The sequence below is a fragment of the Diadema setosum genome, chromosome 18 (genome assembly GCF_964275005.1).
Source record: "Diadema setosum chromosome 18, eeDiaSeto1, whole genome shotgun sequence".
NCBI lineage: Eukaryota > Metazoa > Echinodermata > Echinoidea > Diadematoida > Diadematidae > Diadema > Diadema setosum.
The window spans coordinates 19,618,735-19,638,078 of NC_092702.1; the positions used below are offsets into that span (position 1 = coordinate 19,618,735).

At 39.0% G+C, this 19,344-nt stretch overlaps 1 protein-coding gene across 1 annotated transcript in view; it reads left to right on the plus strand.

The window, feature by feature from the left end:
* Positions 1-2,046: 2,046 nt before the first annotated feature.
* Positions 2,047-19,344, plus strand: part of LOC140241380 (uncharacterized) — a 32,851-nt gene continuing 15,553 nt past the window's right edge. Inside the window, exon 1 of the mRNA XM_072321111.1 lies at positions 2,047-2,560. Coding sequence (XP_072177212.1) covers positions 2,047-2,560 — 514 coding nt within the window. The remainder of the gene's footprint in view (positions 2,561-19,344) is intronic.

Consider the following 19,344-nt stretch of genomic DNA (forward strand, 5'->3'; position numbering starts at 1 on the left):
TAATAATAATAATAATAATAATAATAATAATAATAATAATAATAATAATAATAATAATAATAATAATAACGAAGTAAAATATGTGAGATAGTGGAAAAGTAACTTCCGTAATAACCGTCCTAGCGACCGTTGCTATAGAAGGTGTAATTTGGGCTTCTAACACCGTGTAGTTTAATGGGAATATCTCTCAATACAATGTAGTCAAATTGATTGTGTTTTGAGTGAATATTCGTGCCGAGCTATGATGGGCTATGATGGGTATCTTTTTCTTTTTTCCATTTCCTTTCATTTAAACATTAAATTAGATATTACAATTAAATATTTCAGAAGTGTAACGAACCCAAACGAACAGAATTAAATATGCTCCAACTTAAGTGTGTATATACGCGTTATGCTTTCCTCTGTGTTGCTTTGTTATGCTGAACTACTTTCCTAAGAGGCGCTTCTTTTAATCTAATGTCGTAAACAATGATGGCTTTGTAGTTGAAAGATTATCCGTCTATTATACAATACATAGGCCCTATAATATAAAAACAAGCGTCTTTCTTTGGGAGGTTTACCCGATAATTAGTTTCGAAAAAGAGATAAAAATGACCGCTGAGGTAACAGAACTTATGTATATGTATATATATATATATATATATATGAAGAGCTTGCTTCCAAAAAGGAGCTAAATCCGTCATTTTTCAATGGATTTAGCGCCTTTTGGTTGCAAGCTCTTCATATATATATATATATATATATATATATATATATATATATATATTCAATTTAGTTACTTTAGTGTTGATATTTTTGTTGTTTCTTTTTATGTTTAAATTATTGGGTAAACTTGAGAAAGAAACATGTTTTGCAGGAGCGCCCGCATTCTACACAGACTACTGAGTCCACCAGAATGTGCACGTGATGCAATTCAACATTTGAATCATTACCAGTGCTAAAATATGAATTCTTAGATGCTCGTAAAACTCTAGTTGATTTACGAGCAATCGCGGTAGGGTTAAGCCCATGTGTGATACTAGTATGCTCCTAAAGCAACCAGTTCACCTAACGAGAACGCTGCAAACAGACGGTTGGAGAGACAGACTAGCCAGTGGATGAGAGGGTCGCAGAGCGCATGCGCACGCCATCGTGACGTAGAGGGGAAGGGACAGCCCCCCTTTTCCGACTGTCCCCCCGTCCGTCCTTGCGCGGAGGAGATCACAACAAATGACTTCACTTCACGCAGCCCACACCGGCCATCTACCGAGGGGGGAAACTCCGGCTCGCTGACAGGACCAAACGCGAAAACAATCGCCAGGGCGTTGATAGCTCGTTGGTCGCCCAAGAGGTGCCGCTCGTAGGCATCCTCCCTGTCGCGATTATATCTCCTGCAGGATACTCACTCACGCACCCAGCAGCACCTCGGAGGACCTATTTAAATCAAAGCGGTTCGTCACCGCCTGTCACTGTAAAATCTTAGGCGAACCCGACCTGGAAGGACCCGCGTTCGTCATTCAAGCCCAGTTTGGAATTTCCTGTTTTCTCCGAGACCCAGCTTTGCGGGATTCCAGGTCTCATCAACGGTTCGACATTCAAACAACGTTATTTTCAATTGTTTTCAAATGTGAACGAAATATCAGTGTCTTCTTTTAGACCTGGGACAGGATTTAGAATGTCTTACCAGGTCCTCGTGTGTTTGGACAACATCAAGTGAGATAAGACAACATTCACCGTGGTTATATGCGAGAATAAATGATTTATGTATTCGAACTGGATTTGACTTCTTTGAGAGCTTCTGTGGGCACGCTGCTGTGACATAAATGCTCATTTTCCTTCTTCTTTTTTTTTCAATTTTGGAGACCACTTTTAAGATTGCATTCAGATCGCCCAATAATTGGAAAGGCTTGGATTTATGACTCTTTCCATTAAGGATACATAACCAAGACTTTGGGATAACTGAAGACGAAGTGGCAGAAAATAGACATTCTTCGTTAAGCTGTATAGAGTGGTGTAATTTTCCTAACTTCCTGTGTAAAGACGTAGAGAAGTCTTGATTTCTGTGTAATGTTTCCTCATTGTCCACCCGAACTCATGGCTTTTACCCCAGTCCACTCGGCAAAGTTTCCCCACCATCCCCCCTTTTCCCCTCTGGGTCCTGCTTTCCCTCCAGTGGTAGCCATCGGGACATGGCATCCCCACACGTACCGCCCACCGACAAAGCGCCCTACCCCGTACTTCATCACCGACATTCTCGGCCTCACCGACCCGGCAACGGCGGCGGCGGCGGCGGCGATGGCCGTCGACCGTCAGCACCACCACTTCCACTACGCAGCGACGGGCGCTCTACCACGCTCGCCGCCCTGCCCGTGGGACACGGCCAGCCTGGCGCAAGCGGCCGACTTCCACGCGCACTGCCGAGGGTTGCGCGCCTCATTCAAACAGGTCGTGGAGAAGGCTGGTTTCGAGAAATCCAAACACGATTCGTCATCCTGCGAAGGGCACATTTTGTTAGGCCATAAACAAGCCAAACTCGGGGCAGACGACAAAACAATCGACCTACTCCATGCGGACACAGGTGGTGAGTACAATTAAACCATCCATTTACGCCATCCAGACCCCTGTAAAGTAATGTATATCCTTCATTGTCTAATTACCGCTGATTGTACATTTCGGTGGCGGTAACAGGCATTTATATTGCACCGGGGGTCTGTAACCAACCACCATTTGCCACTTTTCACCGCCGCAGCCTCTCCATTTTATCGCAACCATTTTAGTTTTTATTGAGGTTCGTCACCATTTTACGAGCAACAGTAAAGCAATTAGCAAGCGCATTGTGTAATTTTCTAGCCATTAAAGCCAAATTATAAGTGTAGTAATGGGCCATTTAATACCCGTGTGTGTGGGAGAGGCAGGGGGTAATGTTTTACGTGACGTATTTATTGTTGAATTACTAAATTGTCACGTCGACTCGTGTACCCGCTTCTCTGCCTTTCAGTGGGGAAAGGTAAGTCGCCAAGTTGGCGATTCTCTCGCATATTCACCGTGACCTCCAAAATAAAGACACTCCGGAGTGACTGGTGATTAAGCATGCACATTTGCGGGCTGTTTTCGCAAGGATTGGGTCGGGTGTTTATCCTGCTAGGCGCTGACGGTGTCTCGTATCGCGACAGAAGCGCGGGTAGCAACTCAAGCACGCTTGGCCCAGCGCATCCCGTGTCGAATGGCTCGCCGCTGGAGATGTGCAAATTCGAGAGAAGAAGAAGAAGATAAAAAGGACAATCAAAACATTTTCCCGAACGATTTAGTAGACGATGGCAGATCTTTTTTTTCCCCTCTCAGCAGCGAGTCTGACTCGCGACTAGTATGATTAGCCGTGGGTCATTGTATCCACAAGTGCATTTAAGATGGTCTCTATTAAGTTACACGGACCAGAGTGGAGCGATTCAAAGAGGGCAATAGCCAGCGAGGATAAGAAAGTCAAATCAGTTCATGGCTTACACAGAGCATCAGTTTGTAACCGTCTTTCCCTTATTCTATTTTCCCTCTTTTAAATACTTTTCCGGAAGCAACTGTCAGCGTCCACTCGGCAACTATAAATAGGTGATATCTGTCGTAGAGTTTGAGGTGATGAATCGATACCTAATCGTGTCAGTGGGCGCCTGCAACTTTTTAGGCAATAAAATACACGTATATCAAAGCTTTCAGGATGAAAATTAATCTTGAGTGGAGAACATAGTTTTAGCAGACACACAATTCGTACAACCCCAGCTAAAGCATTTTCTGCCTTTCAAAGAATCATTACTCATAGTAATTACCAGGGAGGCGTGTCTCATACCTCCCTTCCCAGAAAAACGGAGTACATTAAAGCTTAACGTTTAACAGGTTCTGAGTAATACCAGGAACATAAATGGAACACATTTTCAAGTTGAGACTACCATGACAGTATAAGGTCTTATTTACTCAGGGTAGCCTCTTTAGTATTGCCACTGCTCTACCAGAGGGCCCTGTCATTATTATTACCCTAGCGTTGCCAGGTACCCATTTATACACCTGGGTCGAGAGGGACATGGTGGGTAAAACATCTTGTCCAAGGACGTAAGCACTGGGCGGGATTCGAACTCGGGTCCTCCGATCGGGAGTCGGGAGCCTTTCCCCACATGCCACAGTGATAACTGAATATACGCATTTTTTAGAGGTAAAATAGGCATAGTTTGATTTCCTGCCTGTTCAGTCCGTGATTTCGTTCTTGTCCTTGTCCTTGTCATAGTCCTTTTTTTATTTTCTGATTATTTCCCCTGACGTCAGGATATCAAAATTTTTATACATGGAGTCCTTGACGGATCTTGAGATGCCCTCACCTTCCAGAGTAATTCACAAATTTTTCAAGCTATGTTTTTCTTGTGAATTTCTCTTTTCCATGTAGAGTTACAAATTAAGATTGTATTGCTTACTTGTTTATTTATCCAAACTAAAGTTGATATCTAATATTGTATTCATGTACGTTTTGTTGAAACTTATGTGATTTAAAGTTCCTTGAAATATTATGTACTCATGTAAGCATTATTTATATTACTTTGTATTACTTTATATGGAAATAAATTTTTATTTTAATTCATTTTGAATTGAAATGACTTGACTTGAATTGAATTGAATTGAAATGAATTGAACTGAATTGAATTGAATTGACTTGAATTGAATTGAATTGAGTTGAATTGAATTGAATAGTAGTTACAAATTAGAAGATCTCAGTAAGTAATAGGTACCATAAGCAATAAAGAAATTTGACTCAATTTGTTTTTTCTGTGGTGTTAGACAGTATGCAAGTAGGCCTATTTGGGGAAGAACTTTCTAAAACTCTGATGTGATGTGTAGATTAAAGGAGAAATCAAAAGACATACACGGAGAACAGAGGTGGAACATGATTATTTATATACTTATTTATTTACAAACACATACGCTCACGTGCACATGTAATACATAATTTTACACAGAAACATTTGGAGGAAGTTATTCGCACATCTCATGAAAGATACCTCTCTATACTTCTTTTATTATCAGAAATTCGGGATTGAAGGGGGTGTGGTTGAAAGCAGGGGTGTAATTTCGTCTCAGTTTGTCTTATCTATTCCCTCTATTTCTTTTCTTTCCTTCCAATCTCTTTCCCATCTCTTTCTCATAATGCGGAGCTTCGGTTTTAGTTTTAGTTTTAGTTTTAGTTTTAGTTGTTGTCGTTGTTGTTGTTGTTGTTCTTCTTCTTCTTTATGCCATTCTGGTATAATTCATACTCTGTTATTGTTATATGTTTGATTGTCTCACTAAGTTATACAAGCTGTGCTTTTGATTCAGGCTCCCCCACTTTGGTTCTTATGACTACTACTTATTTTCCATTTGTTGCAGATGTTATGTTTGCATTAATAGAATAGACGTTTCGAATATCTTTATACGTAAAAAAAAGACAAAATGTTATTGTATAGTAAAATAATTGTAACTCAGTTATGTTTGTTTCTTTGTTGTTTGTGAACTAAAGAGGAAATGAATTCAAATCAATCAACCAATCAATCAATCAATCAATCAATCAATCAATCAATCAATCAATCAATCAATCAATCAATCAATCAATCAATCAATCAATCAATCCATCCATCCATCCATCCATTCCATCCATCCATCCATCCATCCATTCATCCATCCGTCCATCAATCAAGTAACAATACATTTACTTGCTTAACAGCATAAAATAAGTTTGCTCACTGCTATAATGAGCAATTCTACGTCGTAACGTGGAACAAGAAAAGAAAAAAACTAGTATTGCAAAGAAAAAAAAAATTTTCAACACTGCGAGTCCAGTCATACAAATGCAAATTTTACACCGAAATGTGACCAAGAAAATGTAGTTCAAAGTTTATCTTCCAAAAAAAGTGGAAATGTTTCACCTCAGGAGCTTCAAACACCTGAGAGCGATCGTTTGCTGAGATTTTATGGTCAGGCCACAAAGAATATTATTGGCAGAGCCGAGGTATGTCCCTTTTATACTGCAGATCGAGTGGCACACTAACCTTTTGGTGTGTATTTCTGAATGACAAACGATTAACTTCTCGGAATTAGTCGTGGTTTCATGTATAGAGCTCTGTTTGATAGAAATCGTCGCACTCGGCCGTTTGTACCTATCCTCTTCTTTGATGACGTCATAATGAAAATGAATAAACAACTGCACCCCGCTACCAATCAGCAATCAGTAAAGTGTGAGGTTGCTGTGAAAATCATTTTATTTAATCATTTCTAAATAGGAACATGGTGTTGTTTTAGTCTACCGTCACATTTAAAGATTCGATGTAATCTAGATAGATATAATAATTACAATTTAGACGTTCAAGATGTATGAACGACAGTTTGAATTTTGTGTAGTAGTGGAGGGAGAGAAAGAGAGAGAAGGAAAGAAAGAGAGGGAGCGATAGCTATGATACATTGTCTTAGTTTACAACCTTGTTCAATTTTAGTCGTCAGTCCTTCGCTCATGTTGCGAACACATGGGGCTAACCATTTCTGAATCATAATTATGTCAGAAATTCCGTTGTTCTCAATGCAGTCAGTATTGTAACCACAGAGATGAAGCCAATGAATTTGTTTTGTAAATATTAAGTCTCAGGCATTGACGTAATCTGTTCTCGTAGCAGTCTCAATCTCAGGAACGTCTATCGTAGATCAAGTAGAGTATGGCGTCACTTTTGCGGTCTTGGGGCGTGTTCGATACGGTTCCTTTCGATACTACGTCCGACGTCACTATAGGGCCCTCACTATGTAAGTCGTCCTTAGCGTCGAATAGAATGTGAACAGAAATAAATGTGTTCTCATGAATAGGACATGCACACACACACACACATACACCACATAAACACACAAGCGTGCTCACGCTAGTCGCACTGATCTTTGGCATGCCATGGAATAATAAGAAAAAACAACAACAGCAGAAAGTTATATACGTCATATCACGTTTTATCTGTTTAAAGCTGCACATTCACGGTTAAATCTGCGCTAGGGAGGAAAGATTTTTTTTTTTTTAAAGAGGTTAAACGTCAATAAACTCATGAATGTTAAATGAATGCAAAGTACTTGTCAATGAAATATGAAAAGAGTTATGAAAATTGTAACAAGTTTTATACCATTTGAGTGATGAAATGGCGCCTCAAGGGTGACGCAAATGGTCATCAGGGTCACGTGAAAATATAAATTCTTGCACTGGAATCTCGCCAACCAATTTAGTTAAGTATAAACAAATAAAAACTGAAGCTTCCCTGCTGTTTATGACGATCTTGACTGTTTTCACAGACGAAGGAACACAGTGCCGTTAAGACACCAGTGATGCAAGAAAACAAATTAGGCCCACAGGTATGCAAATTGTGCAGCATGACTATATGATATTAGACATGTTTACGCTTTGTGACCTAAGGAATCCAACGCAAAGAACATCATGGACAAGCATGTATTGTTTTACTGTCCTACAAGAGCACCATATCAAAAATAGATAAGATCAATACACACACACACACACACACACACACACACACATATATATATATATATATATATATATATATATATATATATATATATATATATATATATATATATATATATAGTCATTGGAATGATAAATGAGTGAACTATTAAGTTTTGAAATGTACTCTGTATTTGGAAGGGGAGGTGAGAGTTGGGTCTCACTTAATTTCGACGCGATTTTTTTCCATTTTCAATAAGTCGTCTACGTTAGCCTGACTATTAATTGATAGTCACGTGACATTGTGTGTACATCAAACTTATAAATAAATTGCTAGTCATGTGACACTATGTTTGTTGGTTGGCTCTGATTCTTTGATTTTGAACAAGCCGCTATTATCTGCTGGTGAAGGGTTACCTTTACTCAGCAGAATATTAACGCAAATGCCGTTAACATTGGTTTCACTAAAAATATTACGCTCTCTTATTTCGAAGGCGATTTTTAGCTCTTTATTTTGTAATGTTTATGGGTCTTAAATAAAGTACACGTCCATGAAGAAGAGAATTACAAGTTCATCAGCTACGTACTGACGTAAAGATTATCATTCACTCGACATGAAGGTTGTTTTTAATATAATATGACCTGAGGTATAAACGTTTAGCTGAATAATTTCTTAATACCGAAGATGATCGCTGGGTGCACATCAAAACACGAACATGTATGGCTAGCTTTTGTGCACAGTAGTCAAGCTGTTGGTGTGACAATGAATTGATCAGCGTATACACAATTCGCTTCTCCACAATCATTTGCCTTTGACGCTAAATGTTAGCGTGCAATGGTTTCGATTGTTTGTTGTTGTTGTCGCACGTATTTAACATCGTTTGTCAAATAGTGCAACCGAGAAGGGGAGGGGTCATCAAGACTTAGTGCTCAAGGCCTTGTCGATAGCGCTAGATTTGCATGTAACTGTCCGGGCCCGCGGTCGAATGGCTTTTAACATGGGGGCGAGGAATCAATATCACTAAATGCTCGGCTAATACTGTAATAATTGGACTAGCTCCAGACGCGCCTATTGATCGAAACCAAAGTGTTCTCTTGCGATCATTTGGCGTTTGGACCCATTATGCTTTGGGGATTGAGAGTTACCAAGAGGCATAGCGAGGCTTCGAGAAAGACAGACGTATGAGGAAGTGGAGGAGGAGGGGGGGGGGGGGGAGATAGGGAGGGGCGGGGCGGGTCGAAAACCACGCTAATATGGGCATTCTGCCGCTTTGTCGGTATAAAAGCACTCTAAGTGATGTGAGACTGGTGATGAAAAACAAGAACAAAAACAAAAACCAACCACTCAACAACGATTGAATGAACAATGAGACATGTTAAATCACAATAGCTTTAATAATTATGACATTTTATGGCACAAAAAGATAAAGTGATGAAAATAGATATTTTGCTGGCAGAAAAAGACCCAGAGACTATTTTCCAAAAGGACATTTTACATTCACGAACGGTTTCAGTGTTTTATTTCTTACCATTTATTATATTGCATCATATTGAAACTTAGGATACCGAACTGCAATGACAAAGACTCAGTGCATTAGTTATCGTTCCAGAGCCTGAGCTTGCTCGCATCGATAGATGTGTAGCAAGCATAGCTGGGGTGGGGGGGGGGGGGGTCAGAAATCGAAACGGAAACACTCGTGTTACGTCTATCATTAGAGAGGTGTTAATCTGTACCCTCCCACTTCAGAGGATATTTCCAGTGGAATATAATGTCCATGTGCAAGGCTGCAATTCACAATAGAAGTGCCTTTTTTTTCTACCTTTACTGCTTTTATTGAAAGTACAAAAAGCAACAAAAAGCAACAACAACAAAATTCATAGTTCATCGACACATTAAACCGTGACTACATACACTCTTCTCACGTAAATGTTGAACCCCATCTCATCCCCCACGAGTCTTATGGCCTGAAGTGGAGTGAGTATAAGGATAGTAGACTAGAATGGCATTTAAACAAAAGTCTTTTGACTTCATTATCAATCAAGATACCGAACGGAATATGTCGCTAATGGGCTCCATTGATTAGTTGTCTGTCAAGTCGCTTTGATTTCTCCAGTGTTTACTCGATGTGTCGATTGCTAGTATTGCACTGGTGTGTCAGAATTGTAACTCTCCCCTATAAATGTCTTTGTTTTTAAGATATCGTACTGTATACTGAATAACAGAAAAGAGTGCTTGTCAATTATCAGATATCTGTATATTCAGCTAGAATATAGAGATTATGATGTTTCTCATATTTGACTTGACACAACTAGATCAGCTGTCGAAACCTTGACTAACAGACGTACTCTTACGAAGCAAACATATCACGATGTGTCATCATTATTTTCCTTCTATCTTTTTTTTTTCTCTTTTTTTTTTTTTGCTGACGTATAGATACAGCAGCTTTGCACCGCAATTTCACCTGCTAAATCTCACTTGTTTTGTGAAAAAAACTACATAAAAAATATTTCCCCTTTAAAAGTTTCTGATTGGAACATGACAAAAGAGGACATCGGAAAAAGTAAGTTCATTGTCTTTACTAGAAACACATTGCAATTTGTATGACATGATATCTTTATGAAGGTAAACTCTTCAACACCGCACAATGCAGAAAAGGATTTTACTCAATTCACAATTTAGAGTTGGTTGTTGTCCTCATCTGAATGTCTTTTAACAGAGTAGTATTGTCGTGACACAGAGTAGTTGAACTGTCTGATTTTAATCTTAATCTGATTAAACACAAACATATATTTCACTGTTTTTCACGGTCAAGAACAAAATCAAAGTTGGTTGCAAGACATGACGCCTTAAGCAAAAATTTTGATAATCTCTTCTCAGCCGATCATCTTTACAAACCAAAAATAGTCTAATGACGGACGAAATAAGTATCTGAATTTCAACTACATAAAATGATCGTGTGCCAATGGCGTACATTGTTGAGAAATAAATAATAATTCCATGCTTTTGTTGATTTTTCTGAAAGAAAAGTAGAATCAAATCACCCAGAGTATGGGAGAATATTGGATTTTTGGCAAGGAATAACAATGCTTTGGGATTTTAAACTTTCATAATTATGGTGAACTGTAATAGTGAAATATCTGTCACGTCACATTATGCAAATCAGACGAGATGATGGTTTCTTGGCCTCGCACTTTTGATTGATTGATTGATTGAGTGATTGATTGATTGATTGATTGATTGATTGATTGATTGATTGATTGATTGATTGATTGTTTATTGAACTTATTGATCGATTGATTGATTGATTGATTTGTTGACTTTATTTCTGCATTTCTTTTTCATACATCAATGTAACCAAAACTCAATTGAACAAAGTTATCGAGTATGAATCTAACAGTTGAAACAGATAGGTGATTAGCAAAAATGTACAGTATTATTAAGTGATAATACAAAATATATATATATATATATATATATATATATATATATATATATATATATATGAATTCAAGAAAGCTAAATTATATCCTTCGTATTTCAGTAAAACTTGTTTTACTGTTCTACACATGTTTGACTATATATCATTCCTGATAAAGTGTACTTGAACACTTAGCTAAATTTCACTTCTGTTTTACATGGACTCTTACCCCTCTACTATAAGTATATAGATAACGGTCAAAGTAATTCAAGGGGCAAGTGCCGCCTAGTTTCATCTTCTTAACGGTGACTTCCCTTTCCCCTGCAGGGAGGGGGGGGGGCATAGGTAAACTTTTTTAAGGGCATGAAAACGTCTTACTATCGCCTAAAGAAGAGAAGAATAAAAGTTGAATGTAAGTAAATGATACAATGTGCAAATCTCTTTTGAAACTTTCCCATTATGTACACATAAAACGCCATTGCATTGAAGGGATATTCCAGACGATTTGTATAATTTCACATCGTGTAGTACCTAAGTTGATAGTGCCGTATATACATAGATTTGTCGAATTTTATATGATCCTTGAGCAGATAAGCCAATACTCTAAAAACACCAAATAGAAAACACTGAACGAGAATGATGACATAGGACTCTCACATATTCCAGCAATGTAGCAATGTGATTCCATTACAATACTACTTGCTCAACAAGTCCACATGTGTATAATTTGTGCATACTTTCTTCTTATGTTCTGCTTCCTTCCCAGTTATATGAAGCTGTTGTGTCATCGTCCTCGTTCATTATCATTTGTTATCAATTTTGAATACACTCTTATTCTTCATGCCAAACACTATAGATTCTGATACTTTCTACCCAGTATAACCAATTAAAGGATGTTCAAATGCAAAAGAATGAGAACCGTCCGGAAGTTTCCTTATACACCCAGTTATCCCAAGCTACCATTCATCAAGGAATCACGTGATCATGTCGCAATCTCCACCTGATTTAAACTCGCATGATGTACATTTCACTTTACACATTGTCTGTCTTTGTCATTCTATACTAGTTAAATCATCGCTGTTGCCTCGGATTCTCATCCCCTCTTTATCTCCCTCTCATGTGTTTTTTTTTCACTGTCATTTTGCTTTTGTTTTAATGATCCACTTCTTAATTATCACATGATCTCCACCAAGTTTAATTAACCCCTCTCAGATCCTGTTTACAAGAAGGAATGCATCACCGTCCGGGGCGATAATTGATAAACATATTAATCATCATGTTATGGACATCCCTCCCCCTTCCCCACAACTAACTACCGCGTCTCACGACAGTTTCTGTCATGTGATCATCGGATATCCGACTACCGATGACTCAAATGTTTTGGAAAACCTTGGTCATTGTCACAGTTGCTGTTAAATTACCAGTAGCAAATTTAATTTCGTCACTATAGGTATATATACATAATCTGTGATACCCATTGTGAAACTTGCTGGCCACGGATTAAAAAAGAAAGAATGAGAAAAACCATGCATACAAGTATAGTATCAGTCAACACGATTTGTTTTTAGACATTGCTTTATAAATCTAATTCTGCGAATATTGCCACTATTGAAACATCGTTATACATCGAAACTCAATGACTCACAGTGTTATGCATCAAGCTGAACGATAATTGCAACATTTAATATCCAAAGGGTCAAAGCGGTAAACAGTTACGAATGTTCGTTTTATTAACCCGTTGACTGAGGGAAACGGCTGTATTTTGTGTTAACTCTGTTGGGGAAGTTACTCTCACGGAGGCAGCAAGAGTATTACTCGCATTTGGATTGTACAGTGAATGATACAGTGGTTTTGCAATCTGGAATAAGTTACTGGAATAAGTTACTGATATAAATTAGCAGTGCTCATGCACCTTTCGTATAGTATTTAAGACACAAACACACACAGTATCTCCTCCCCCCCCCCTCTCTCTCACACACATACACACACGCTCACACGAATATGTTAAACAAAACTTCCAGTTATCATATCAGCTTGTTTTATGATTTAAGAAAGTGCTTTAATCCCACTACTAGAGGGAATGCTCTAGAAACAAAGCCGAATTCCCTCATTGATATTCAATTCTAAGACCCAGTATTGATGTCACCTCATTATAAAGAGTTGTGATAAACGATTACATGTAGCTATAAAAACAGTAATGCTGTATGCGCTCAAAAAGTGTCAAATCTAGTTTTATCTTGTCGGCTATTGCAATATTTATTAGTCACACATAATATACTTCATTGCATCTTTTGATTTTAGATAACATTAATGAAGTCTGACAAACTTGCAGAAGAGAACGTGCAGTGACTTGACTTTAGTCATGCAGTCTAACTATAAATGGCAGCAAGTTTTATTTGATCAAAGTTGCATCATATTCGTTTAGATTGAGAGATATCTTCTCTGATATTGCCGGAAATAATATAAGAATTTCACACAATTACAAACATCTTCTTCCTACATCTTTCATGTGATGGATCGCCTGTTTTGTCTCTATCTTGTGAGAAGGAAACAAAGTGGAAGACAAAAAAAAAAGAAAAGAAAAGAAAGAGAACATCAAATGTCAATATATCTTAATTGAATCTTGCCAAAAGGAGAAACAAAAATGAAATGATGAAATGGATAAGATTCTGGATGCTTTGGTATGATGGTTATGCAACAACACTAGACTTACAGAAAACAAAATGGATAAGAATGTTCCATCTGCATTCCATCCTTTGAAGCTCGGTCTTCCTTGTGACAATAAACTGACCAATGGTCACATGAGAAAAGAGAAGAAAGTGGGGGGAGAACATCGGCTTCGATCGCCGAGGAGAGAAGAAGACATTGATTCACCATCAGACTCGGTCCCCCATTCAGACACTTAATTGTCAAGCCCATTACACAACAATTAGTGGCAATTAGTGAACAAGGTTTGGCGGCGGAAGCAATGTGGATCAGATTTACGGGACGCGAGTCTTGTAATGCCCCTTACTGACTCGCAGCAAGTGCTCAAAGGCCATGAGGTTCTGTGAAGGACAATTTCGTCCTTTTTATTTCTTCAGCTCTCCCTCTCTAGTATACATGCATAACAGAATGTATTTATGTGTGTATGTGTATGTGTATGTGTATGTATGTACGTATGTATGTATGTATGTATGCATGTATGTGTGTGTATATTATGTATGTATGCATGTGTGTGTGTACATACATGTACATATATAATACTATTTCAATTCAATTCAATTCAAGATATTTCAATTCAATTCAATATATATAATACTATGTTGCCACACCGTCGTCATTATCTTCACCTCCCGAGGCAGTCCTTCTTTTTCTTACGTTAGATCTTCCCTTTAAACACAATAGGTTTTTTTTATAACTTCTTCAATTTTCCCCATCTCTTTCAGAATATCAATTCTGCTTGAACTTAACAACTCTTGTTGACAACTTGTTTAAAAACCATAATTTGTTTACTTTAGTTTTCTTCTCCCCACCCCACCCCTCCCCCTTTTCTCGTGCTCTAAAAGGTCATGAAAAAACGTGAATTGACTACCACCAGTGTAGCCTTTCCCCTTTGTGTTAGTGGGTATTGTCGCCGTAAAAGTTAAAGACCAGCAATCCTGGGGAACCATTAGCACAACCCACTAATAGGTGCCAATTAACGCAACACTCGTCACCGGACTGCTATCTGGCTCGTTAAGTGTCGCACCAGTCACGGTAAATGTTGCCACTCAGACCCGACAAGTGTCCTACCATGAATCTCTCATCCCTCGTTCATCACTTTCACTAAAGTCCTAACGATGATAACACTATCGCAGTACAATTCATCTGGCCTTAACCGACAACTGACGTGTGCATTGAGTCTCAGAAATACGATTTTGATTTAATGATAGTATAATCTTTTACCACAGTCATGCAAATTGCATTAAAACATTTGGATATGGAACGTTCTCTGATGAAGGCATTTATACCTGCACATGTTTGTTTACTTAACTATTTTTCATTTCGATTCACGGAATGAATAAAAACCGTGACATATTTCGATGCTAACTTGTTCGATGCAAACTTGTTGACAGTATTATGTCGGATACGACTCGTTTCGGACAATTTCGACAAGGGGGACGAGTATTTTTCCTTCTTGCCGGCTCCTTTATCAAGCCTGTTGTCTGTCCAGGTAATGCGATAAATATGACGAAACTGTCTGACAAGACTTTGACGGACAGCGGACAGCAGCCCTTATACACTCTGCACCGATGAAGTGACCGATGTTTACCTATTTCTGGACTGACTGGCTGACTGACTACTGACTGACCAATGTTTGGGTGGGCATTCTCCGGCCGCCCTGCCTCGGGTGACTCTCAATGCTCAAACTCTTCAACACTCATTGTCGACACATCTTGATTCAAAAGAACCAAGTCTGAAAGCGCACGTCCGACTTTACTGTCTCCGTTAGATAGCGTCTCGCAATCACGCGTCCTTTTCAATCAAAAAGGAAGCTGTCTCTTTTATCTTTCTTTCTTGTCCTCCATCATCTCCTTGTTTTTCTGTCAGCTGTTGTCCACGTCACTTGTAGTTTTGCTGTCCTCTCCTTCTTGTTAATGATGTATTCATTATTTGTCTGAAATCTTATGTATTCGCGAATAGGACATATGAGATTCAGATGTATTGTTACTTTTCTTTGACTTTTCCCCATTTTTGGAGTATTGTACTGAAGGTTCTCCACTAAACGTGTTCTTTTAGGTGAATAATGTGTCTTTGTATCAATTTCTTTCTCTCTGCCATTTCAACTTCATTTGTGATTTGGCAGGATCGTGCCATTTGAATCCGAATCTCCCTTAGCGTTGTTTGTGTTGTCTGTTTGTTGTCTCTTGAGTAAATTTTGTTTTGTTTTGTCTCGCTTTATTTTCATTCGGATGTTATTCCACATTCAACCGATATAGGAGCTAGCCTCAAACTCTTGCCTCGCCCCGGGCGATCAACTGCAAATTCTTTCCCCCCTAAACCACGACCAGCACCAAACGGGAATCGCAACACGCCACTCATGTCTTATGTAGCGACTAAGTGCTTCCAAATGGCGTCTAATTGTGTATTTATCACGTCAGATGTTTTTTAACTCCCATACCCCTCTAGTCCGCCATGGACGGCGAGGCTTAGGGTGGTGTTGTTGTCGTTGTTTTTCCAAAGGTGTTTTCAATACGATAGAGTAGTTGCGCTGCGAGAAAGGACGGGGCAAAGAGCAGATACAGGCATAGTGGATGCAATTAGTGGAGGAAGTCGGATTGATATGCGTGTTGCTACTTCACTCGCAAACTGTAGTGACACATCGTCGATACCCGCTGAAAGTCTAATGACGTGGTTAGCAAGGCAAAACGTGTCGGGGCGGCAGGGGCAGAAAAACTTGCTTAACCCGTGGCAGTACGTCGTCGTACTCGGCAGGAGAGAGAGAGAGAGAATCTCTGCTTTTCGCACGGCCTAGCTCTCGCGTAACCTGATAGCACCCACCCGATTCATATTCCCGCTGTGTACGAGTGTTCGATCTTATTCATGCTGCCTTGTATCGAAAGCCAAGCAAAGTGTCCAAAAATGCTTGTGAAGGATTCATTGCTGACGTAACAATTAAAAAGAGATCCCTCGTTTACTTCTCAGCAGTATTTGGCCAATAATGTCTCAGGAGTGCGTTTAAATGAAATTGAAATAATTGACGAAAGACATTAAGATGTGGGCCATGAATTAAAGACTGATGAAATATTACATTATCAGAAAATAAGCTGTATATGATAAATAATGATGAATTTTTCTCTTTCCGTTCAATTCAATTAGATTCAAATGAATTTGTTAGGAATTTTCTGCATTGAATAAATATTACAAATGAAATGCAGTCATTTCTTTTTACTTTCGAGACAATAAAACATACAGTGTGTACATCCGAACATAACTGAGATATACGTATACAGATTGAAGAAAAGAATAAGAGAACACGTCAATTGGGAACCACTCGGGATATATTGAAACAAATGATCTGACTGAATTATGGCGCATGTATTGGGAGTGTGAATGCAGAAGACTGTCGTCAAATGAGCATACAGCTTGAAGATACGACAGCCTTAAAAGAGTACACTTTTCTGCAAATTTTGTGTAGAACAAATAATACACTTTCATGACGTCTGTCTCTTATTAACATCCCGGCGTATAACAAGATATTGAACAAGCCATGATACAGTATTGGTTTAGTGGAAGTAAAGATAAAGAAAGATACTCTAGGATACCCTTAACTAACTAACTACTACTACTACTACTACTACTACTACTACTACTACTACTACTACTACTACTACTACTACTACTACTCCTACTACTACTACTACTACTATACGACTACTACAACTACTACTACTATTACTATTACTATATACTACTACTACCATACTACTACTACTACTACTGCTGCTGCTGCTGCTGCTACTACTACTACTAATTATGGTACAAATAATAATACATGCATATAAAGAAATATATTGTAAATAAAATTACCACTTCTGAGAAAAGAGAGAAAATGAAATATGTCAATCATATTTATATTTGTTTCTCGTGTGTCTGTAGGGCCATATAATGAGTGTAAAGAATGCAAAATCTACTTTTCAGTGTTTTTAACTTCGTTATATCACTTCTTACTCAATGGTTTGGAGTCACCATCCGTGTAAATTTTCGTCTTCAAGTAAATGAATGCTGCCACTGAGGTGTGGTTTGGGAATCCTTTGTCCAACCACCCCTAGAGGACACGGGCACTGTCTTGAAATGGGCTAAGGCTTCCATTTTTTTTTTTTCGTAATGCCTTCTTTTTGTAATCCACATTAGTCCATTAAAGGGCCTTCAAATTTGAGAGATGTTTGAAACATTCCCAGTTTGAAAAAGAAAGAAGTCCCTCCTTAAAAATAGATTTACCCATATAATTGTCTCCTTTTTTAAGGAGGAGGTAACACATGAATAGCGCCGCCACATTCAACAGTCCGTCATTCTGACAGATTTTCGCCAGCAGTGAATGCGGAGCGATTTCTCTTTTATGTGCGACTACAAGACGTTATAGAAGATGTCTCAATTTACAAATCAATAGTCGCGACACAAGCGAACATTTTACTTTTGTCGTCAATGGCCGAGCTTGTGTCGAAGGCAGTAAGTGTGAGGCGAAGGACATTCTCGTGTTTGTCTGAAGTGGATCGTGTGAGACGGTCGGGAGAAAAAAAAAGAGACAGGGTTCTTAACGTCTAATAACTTTTAAAGTCTATCAAAGCTCTTGATTGTGCACGCGGTGAGGAACTGGTAACACTTGCGACAATGCCGACAAATGGCTATTAACGCTCCGTGACACTTCGACTAAATTGATGAAAAACCCTTTTCTGTGCGTCCTTTCGCTCCATTATCCTGGGCCAGCGGCCATAGTGGGAAAAAAAAAAAACCCGGAGTGCAGCAGACAATCACCTGATTACTCACTGAGGGGGAATCCAAATGGATGCCGCGCTAAACCGATCGATCAAAAGCAGAAGACAGTGTAAAAAGGGGGTAAATATGACTTGAGCGACAAGTTTTTTTCTTACCACCATAGTATACTGTCTCAAACACTCGGTGGGGCAAAATCCTACTAGCAAGAGAGAAGGGAGTCGAATGAAAAAAAAAAATCTAACCCGATTAATGCTCGACACAGGTAAACCGGCATAATCTATACGCGTCAACAGCTTCATAAAAAGGGGATTTACGTTTCAAAATGACACCCAGACTTACTTATTGCTTTCATCTATTGACAAAATTATCAACTTGTCTTGCTTCGAATCCCATGAAATTAGCAGTGCGCTCGTCAATGATGTCGATGTTGTTGGAACTTATAGTCCGGGAGCCAGCGGGGGTCAGCCTAGCTGAAAAGGTTACCAATTTTTATGTATATAGCAATTTAGTACATATGCCCCTAAGTATGGAAATGCACGTCTGGCTGGTCATCGGTGGTGGGTGTGGCCAGGAGGGCCAAAAAAAGGACCCCTCAAAATTAGGCTAGCCTAGCTGGAAAAGTAACCCCATGAAAACCACTGGAACTTGTTCGTTACACTTACAGGATAAATGAATGACCATTGCCAGACGTTTTAAGTGGTGGGGGGTAGCCGCCAGACGCTCTTAAAGGCCCAACTCCAGCTAGGCTAGCCTAGCTGAAAAAGTAACCTCATGAAAACCACTGGAACTTGTTCGTTACACTTACAGGATAAATGAATGACCATTGCCAGACGTTTTAAGTGGTGGGGTGTAGCCGCCAGACGCCCTTAAAGACCCAAATTTTTCCAGCTAGGCTAGCCTAGCTGAAAAAGTAACCTAATGAAACCCACTGGAACTTGTTCGTTACACTTACAGGATAAATGAATGACCATTGCCAGACGTTTTAAGTGG